Source organism: Chionomys nivalis, chromosome 16 (genome assembly GCF_950005125.1).
Source record: "Chionomys nivalis chromosome 16, mChiNiv1.1, whole genome shotgun sequence".
Taxonomy (NCBI): Eukaryota; Metazoa; Chordata; class Mammalia; order Rodentia; family Cricetidae; genus Chionomys; species Chionomys nivalis.
This window is the reverse complement of record NC_080101.1, coordinates 26,866,804-26,875,253: the sequence shown is the minus strand read 5'-3', so window position 1 is coordinate 26,875,253 and position 8,450 is coordinate 26,866,804. Positions and strand designations below refer to the sequence as shown.

Below are 8,450 nucleotides of genomic sequence, written 5' to 3'. Positions count from 1 at the left end.
GACATAGGTGGAGGCAAGAAGATCCTGATTTAAGGCTAGCCTCAGCTTCACAGTGAGATTCTGTCCTCCCAAAGAAAGGAAGGAAGGAGGGAAGCAGGGACTCATCGGTTACGGTCAGTATTTTCAGAAAATTCGAGGAGTGGAAGTGGAAATCCCGAGCTAGAGCGTCTTGCTGACTGCACAGTCATCTTTTCTTGACCTCTACATTTTAGTATTCATGAACAAGCCTGAGGCGTGGGGCTGGAGACACGTCAGTGGTTAAGAGCACTTACTGTCCTTGCCAGGACCTGCTTCAGTTCCCAGCACCCACATAGCAGTCATAGCCACCTGTCCCCAAGACTGGAGTGATCTGACACCCTCTTCTGGCCTCTGTGTATTCCTTCACGCGTGTGGTGCACATAAACTCTCACACTAACCCATCAATAATTTTTAAAAAGCTTTAAAAGTGATGTGTGATGCCCAGAGTGTTCAATGAAACAGTTATGCACATTTGAGGATACTTCTAGGACGAGGTGGGAGAATTGCCGTTGAAATCGTCCCCTTCATCAGGGCCCTTCTTTGTATTAGGATTTATTGTACATCCTTGTCGAAGGATTATACAGGAACCATGGCAACCCCTTCCCCGTCACTGCTTTAAGTGCTTCTGAGTCACCAGGTTCCTCACAGCAGCCCTCACGTCCTTGTTCCTCAGGCTGTAGATGATGGGGTTCAGCATGGGGGTCACCACCCCATAGAAGAGGGAGATGAGTTTGTCTGCAAGGTCTTGCTTGTCTGCCCCCAGGGGGTCCTTGGACTTGGGCTTCCCGTACATGAAGAGGATGGTCCCATAGAAGACGATGACCACAGTGAGGTGGGCAGAGCAGGTGGAGAAGGCCTTCCTCCTGCCCTCAGCGGAGGGGATCCTCAGGATGGTGGTGAGTATGAAGGTGTAGGAGAGAGAAATAAAGAGAACCGGGACCACCAGAAAGATTATATTTGTCACGCCCATGCTGATGACATTGATGGTGATGTCGGCGCAGGCCAGTTTCAGGACAGCCAGGATCTCACAGGTGAAGTGATTGATGACATTGTCCCCACAGAAGGGCAGCCGCATTGCAAGGGATGTTTGAACTGTGGAGGCAGCAATTCCACCTGCCCAGGAGCCGGCAGCCATGGGCACATAGGCAGCCTTGCTCATGATCACTGGGTACCTAAGGGGGTTGCAGATGGCCACATAACGATCAAACGCCATCATACTCAGGAGCACGCACTCCGTGGCTCCCATGGCAAAGGAGAGAAACATCTGCAAGGCACAGGCTGAGAAGGAGATGCTCTTCCTGGGGGTCAGGAAGCTGTCGAGAATGAGGGGGACCGAGGAGGTGGTGTAGCAAATGTCCAAGAAGGAGAGGTTCCCCAGGAAGAAGTACATGGGCGTGTGCAGGTGGGCGTCGAGGATGGTCACCAGGATGAGGACCCCGTTGCCCAACAGGATCACCAGGTACATCAGCAGGATGAGCAGGAAGAAGGTTTTCTCCAGCTTTGGGTGGGCGGAGAGGCCCAGGAGAATGAAGCGGGTCACAGGGGAGGTCTGATTGTTCCTCTCCATTCTGTGTGGTCTCTGTCAACTGAAGCCTTTGCTTAGCTCCAAGCCGAACATTTTACTTTGCTTTGGGTTAGGACATCAGGTCTGCAGTCCCAGTTTGGCAGAGTGATTAAAAGACAGCTCTGAAATCCTACAGAAGTATTTCTTTGCAAGAAAAAGAAGCAACAAAATCAATGGCAACAACTGGGGGTTAAAAACAACGTTACAAATCCGATGATTTAATGCATCTGATCAATAAAATGATACACAAAGCATTGATTTTGTCCACGTTGTATCCTGTATGGCAATTCACCAGAGATTGTACTCAGAGAAGGGACTAAATATGTTTCGTGTTTCCCCTACTTTGTGCTAGATGTTAGAGACATAGTTGTGAGTCCTTGCCTTAAAAGTTCTCCCTCCCTCCCTCCTTCCCCTTCCCTCCCTCTCTTCCTGTCTTTCTTCCTCCCTCCTTCCCTCCCTACCTTCCTTCATTTCTGTGTTTATGTATTTTGTGTTCCGTTCGCTTTTGTTTGGTAGGTCTCATTCTCACTGAGGCTAACCTGGGCTGGGCTAATGACTATCCTCCTACTTCAGCATCCTGAGTGCTGGGATGTGAGCCACCACACTTACCAAAACCATTGCTTTGGTCTGGTGCCTTCTCAGAGAAAACACACTCCGTTACTCTCCAGATTTCCTGTAACGCCAGCCCCAGGGCTTTCCGTCTATTGGAATCAGTTATCCATGTATCCATCCTCCATTAATCTATCCAATATGTCTGAATATCCAGCCACAAAAATACTTGTTTGATCAGTCAGCAGGTGGGTGTAACAGTTGCTATGAGGATCGTAAATGATCCATGACCTGGGCTTAGGGGGACTCACTGCCTAGTAGAGAGGAGAAGCAGAGGGGTTCTGCAGAGGACATCAGTGGGAACTGGGCTCACAGAGGCTCTCTTGGGAATATAGAACTCTACTGAGCCTTTAAAGAGAAGGAAATGTGGTATTAGAGATATATTACAAAGAGCGAGCATTTTCCTAGGTGATGTTATACTCTGGAAATTCTAATATGTCCCTAATAGTTTGAATCTGGCGTTTCTTAAAGATAAACTGAGAAAATACATAGTGGCTCACAATTTCTGGGAACCTAGTTCTTTTAGATGAGAGAGAGAGAGAGAGAGAGAGAGAGAGAGAGAGAGAGAAAGAAACACAGACATTGGGCATCCTCACAGGCATCAGTGGACATAACAGTCCTCAAGACTTTGATTCAGCGGGTCACTGGGACTGCTGTTTCCAACTCTGACTGTGCCTCTCAGTAATCTAGCTCAGCCTTCTCTCCCATTGTAGGTCCTTCCCTGAACAACACTTGAGCTCTGCCTTGCAGTTCAGGCTTGATTTCTGCTGGAGCGGAAGAGCTCCCTACATTCTCAGACAGCCTGCTCTGTGTTTGCAGAGCCGTTGAACAGCAGAAGATTCTCCAGACGGAAGGAGCCAGCATCCTTCTGGGTTTCTCTCACTCATATGGTAGTGTCCATCTCCTCCTTAAACTGCCTGAGTCTGTGGAAGGTCATTGTGAGATGGGACCATCTCCCATGTGGGTCAGTCTCTCAAGCTGGTGAACCCATGAACTCAGGCTGACAGACCTTAGAAGTCTCTTGACATTCAGGGTTTTCAGCTTCAGGAGGGGGGTCCAGCGTGGTCCCCAGTCTTGGTGATACCACTGAGACTGCTTCGTTTATTCCCTTCTCAAACTCAGTCACTGTAGAAAGTCAGATGCTAGGAATGCCGATTGGCTAATGAAGGTTGAGGTCGGGTTTTTTACAAGAATCCTTACTTACCTTAATTAGAAACTGCTGATAAGGGGTGCCTGAGGCTAAGGTAGGGTGTCCAGGCTGGAAATAGTAGCAGTGACGTAAGGGGCCCCGGGCTGAGACTCCACTTCTGATTTGAAGAAAACACTCCAAGTTCGTCCTCCCACTTGGTCTCCTTCTGTTTCAGGCCGTGTCCCTAATGAGCGCCACTACACGCGGTGTTGATTCGAAACCAGCGCCATACGTGGAACTCAGCACTCCCTGAAGTGATTAAAAGTTCAGAAATGGAATGACACATCAGGAAACTTCTTAACCCTTTGGGACAATGTCCCCAAGATCCAATTACACCGAAGCCTTCCATGAGCCTCCTCTTTCCACCGCACCTGCTAGAAACTCCCAGTCTTGCCGAGGGACCTCTGGGTAGACACTCCAGCTCCTCGCTCGAATTTCTGCAAACTTCAGTTTGGCTAAATGTGTTTGAGAAGAAGGCGGGGAGTCAGTCTCCAGGGTATCCCCGGAAGTGGTGTGCCATTTCCAGATCTGTGGACCTCACAGGGCCAACAGCAAGAGAGGAAACCACCTGATGGTCTCTTGCACCACAAATGGGCAGAGACCAAGAGACAGAGAGGAAGGGGCCTATGGGCCATTTCCAAGCAAGTGTCCTATGAGATGTTCTAATGGGTGGGCCTAGACCTAGCAGGGTGCATGATCTGTGGAGTTAGATTAGAGACCAAGAAGGGGGTGTCTCTGCACCTTATCTGCACAGTCCATACAAGACGTGGGGGTCAAGAGGTGAATCAGGCCGGGCGCACCTTTAATCCCAGCACTTGGGAGGCAGAGGCAGGTGAATCCCTGTGAGTTCGAGACCAGCCTGGTCTACAAGAGCTAGTTCCAGGACAGGCTCTAAAGCTACAGAGAAAACTTGTGGAGAGAGAGAGGGAGAGAGAGAGAGAGAGAGAGAGAGAGAGAGAGAGAGAGAGAGAGAGAGAGAGAGAGAGAGAGAGAGAGAGGAATCAGACTGTCTGCATGTGGTTCATAGCATGGCCAGGGAGAGCAGTCTAGGAAAGACTTCAAGAAGGAGGCAGTGGAGTAGAAATTATGTGAAGGTAGACTAAACTGTGCTTCTGGTATAAGAAAGTCAAAGCTGCTAATGCCTTTAATCCCAGCACTCGGGAGGCAGAGGCAGGAGGATCTCTGTGAGTTGTAGGCCAGCCTGGTCTACAAGAGCTAGTTCCAGGACAGCCAGAAATGTTACACAGAGAAACCCTGTCTTGAATTAACAACAAACAAACAAGAATGCCAAATCTATGTTGAGATTAGACACAGGAATCCCAGAACTATGCGCAGGTACTAGGTTCCTTGTTACTACTGAGTAGTATTCCATTGCACGGATGCTCCAGGTTCATCTGCCCATCCTCCTCGCTGGCTGTCCGCCAGGCTGTTTCCATCCTGATCTTTATGAATAAAGCTATTATTGACTGTCATAGACAAGTGTTGAACATTTATGGTTTTCTTGGCTAAACACCTGTGCATGAGGTTGCTGGATCAAACCATGGGACACACACTTAGTTTTTTGTAAGAACCTGGCAAGTCCTTTACAAAGGTGTTGCGCATAAGGGTCTAACTGCAGCACAGCCTTGCCAGTGTTCACCGCTGTCAGTCTTTTAAGTTTTTGCTACCGTGGCAGGTGTAGTGCTCACTGTGGCTTTAATCTGCGTTTCTGTACTACAGAGTATTGAGTACTTTTTTTTTTTTTTTAATTTGGTAACTGGTTGCTCGCGTGTCTTCCTTTGGGCATTATCTACTTAGACCTTTTATGTCCTTTATTCTCATTTCCATTGTTTTAAAGAACACGCGTTGTTCCTTATCCATTCTGCAATCTGACCTTCTCCAGCTATGTGGACTGCACACGGCTTTCCAGGTCATGGCTTATGTTTCTTTTGAGTTGGGGTCTTGCTGTGTCATCCACGCTGGTCTGAGCCCTTTATCCTCCTGCCTCAATGACACACCATGCCTGGCATATGCTCTTATTTTCATAACTGCGTCTTCTGCTGAACTGATGTCTTATATTTTGATCAACCCTATCATTTTTTGTCATTATTTTTCTCTAAGAAAAATTTGTTTACCCCTAGTCATAAAGGTATTTTTTTATGTTTTAAATTTCATAGTTTTAGCTTTGGTTTAGATCCGTGATCCACAATGAATTAACTTCTGTGTATGGTATGAGTTAGGAAGTGAAGATCATTTCCTCATATGGCTATCTAGGCATCTCAGCAACATTTACTTGTTTTTACTTAGCAGGTTTTAATTTTTTAAATATTAGTGTACAAGCCAGGTGTGGTGGCTCACATCCTTAATCACAGCACTTGGAAAGCAGAGGCAGAAGGATTGCTGTGAGTTCAAAGCCAGCCTGATCTACACAGCGAGTTCCAGACCAGCCAGGGCTATAATACAATGAGACCCTGTCTCAAAAAATAATAAAGAAATAAATTGAAAAATAAAAAACCACCAACATACCATGTATTAGATATTGTTATGTCATTTACAAAAACAAACAAAATGTACTGTAGGGGATTCGTCCCACCTTCTTCACCCCCCCATCTCTATCCCACCTTTAACCTCCTCCTAGTCTCTGCTGCTTTCTCATGTCTCATGGGTGTAATGGTCTGTCTTGTCCCTTTAAGAGACAAGCCCTTCCCACCCCCTATTCTGCCAAGGCAAGGAGGGCTACCGATATTTTTGAGTTGATCTTGTATGCAGGCACATTACTGAAGGTGTTTATCAGCTGTAGGAGTTCCTTCACTGGATTTTTTTGGGTCACTAATGTGTACTATCATATCATCTGCAAATAGTGAAAGTTTGGCTTCTTCCTTTCCAATTCGTATCCCCTTGATCTTTTCTGTCTTGTTGCTCTAGCTAGAACATTGAGTACTGTGCTGAACAGATATGGAGAGAGTGGACAGTCTTGTCTTTTTCCTGATTTCAGTGGAATCGCTTTGAGTTTCTCTCCATTTAATCTGATGTTCGTTGTTGGCTTGCTGTATATTGCTTTTATTATGTTTAGGTATGTTCCTTGTATCCTTGATCTCTCCAAGACCTTTATCATAAAGGAATGATGTATTTTATAATTTTTTTCAGCATCTAATGAGATGATCATATGTTTTTTTCTTTCAGTTTGTTTATATAGTGGATTACATTGTTAGATTTTTGTATATTAAACCATCCCTGCATCTCTGGGATGAAGCTTACTTGATCATAATAGATGATTTTTTTTGGTGTGTTCTTGGATTCTGTTTACCAGTATTTTTGCATCAGTGTTCATGAAGGAGATTGGGCTGTAATTCTGTTTCTTGGTTGAGCCTTTGTATGGTTTTGGTATTATCAGGGTAACTATAGCCTTGTAAATAGAGTTTGGCAATGTTCCTTCTGTTGCTATTGTGTGGAACAATTTGAGGAGTACAGGTATTAGCTCTTCTTTGGAGTTATGATAGAATTCTGTGCTGAAAGCATCAGGCCCTGGATGTTTTTTGGTTGGAAGACTTTTGATGACAGCTTCTATTTCCTTACAGGTTATACGTCTATTTAAATTGTTCATCTGGTCTTGATTTAATTTGGTCTGTGGTACCTATCCAGAAAATTATCCATTTCTTTTAAATTTTCCAATTTTGTGGAGTACAAGTTTTTCAAAGTATAACCTAATGATTCTCTGGATTTCCTCAGTGTCTGTTATTATGTTCCCCTTTTCATTTCTGATTTTGTTAATTCGGATGTTCTCTCTCTGACTTTTGGTTAGTTAGGATAAAGGTTTGTCTATCTTGTTGATTTTCGCAAAGAACCAGCTCTTTGTTTCATTGATTTTTTTTGTATTATTTACTTTGTTTCTATTTTATTGATTTCAGCCCTCAATTTGATTATTTCCTGTTATCTCCTCCTCCTGGGTGAGTTTGCTTCTTTCTGTTCTAGAGCTTTCAGGTGTGCTATGAAGTTGCTAGTGTGAGATTTCTCCACTTTCCTTATGTAGGCACCGAGTACTGTGAGCGTTCCTCTTAACACTGCTTTCATAGTGTCCCATAGATTTGGGTATGATGGGCATTCATTCTAGGAAGTCTTTAACTTCTTTGACCCAAGGGTGATTCAGCTGAGTACTTTTCAATTTTCATGAGTTTGTGGGCTTTCTGCAATTAGTGTTATTGATTTCTAACTTTATGCCATGATGATCTGATAAGATACATGGGGTTATTTCAATTTTTTTTTGTATCTGTTGAGGTTTGCTTTGTTACTGAGTATGTGGTCAATTTTAGAGAAGGTTCCATGAGGTGTTGAGAAGAAGGTACATTCTTTTGTGCTTGGGTGAAGTGCTCTATAGATGTTTGTTAAGTCCATTTGAGTCATGACATCTGTTCTCTTATTTCTCTGTTAAGTTTCTGTCTAGTTGACCTGCCTATTGGGGAGAGTGGGGTGTTGAAGTCTCCCACTATTAGTGTGTAGGGCTTGATGTGTGATTTGAGGTTTAGTAGTGTTTCTTTTACATATGTGGGAGCTCTTGTATTGGGGGCATAGATGTTCAGGTTTAAAATTTCATCTTGACGGATTTTTCCTGTTATGAGTATAAAGTGTCCTTCTCCATCTCTTCTGATTGATTTTAGTTTGAAGTCTATTTTGTTAACTATTAGGATAACTACATATATTTATTTCTTAGGACCATTTGATTGGAAAATCTTTTCCCAACTCTTTACTATGAGGCAATGTCTGTCTTTGAGGTTGAGGTATTCTTGTATACAGCAGAAGAATGGATCCTGCTTTCTTATCCATTCTCTTAGCCTGTGTCTTTTTTATAAGTGAATTGAGTCCATTGATATTAAGAGATATTAATGACCAATGATTGTTAATTCCTATTATTTTTTGGTGTTAGTGTTTGTGTGTTTGCCTTCTTTGAGATTTGCTGGCGTGAGGTTATCTGTTGTCTTGTTTTTGTGTACGGAGCTAGCGTCTTTGGGTTGGAGTTTTCCTTCTAGTACTTTCTGTAATGCTGGGTTTGTGAATACATATTGTTTAAATTTGGTTTTGTCATGGAATATCTTG

General features: G+C 44.1%; 1 protein-coding gene across 1 annotated transcript; it reads right to left on the bottom strand.

The window, feature by feature from the left end:
• Window positions 1-625: 625 nt before the first annotated feature.
• LOC130887989 (olfactory receptor 13C7) lies at window positions 626-1,585 on the bottom strand. Its single transcript, XM_057790764.1, has one exon. The coding sequence runs from the start codon at window positions 1,583-1,585 to the stop codon at window positions 626-628; it is 960 nt and encodes a 319-aa protein (XP_057646747.1).
• Between the last annotated feature and the right edge of the window lie 6,865 nt (window positions 1,586-8,450).

Coding starts and splice junctions, on each gene's coding strand:
- LOC130887989 (XM_057790764.1), bottom strand. CDS start 1,585: ATGGAGAGGAACAATCAGACCTCCCCTGTGACCCGCTTCATTCTCCTG.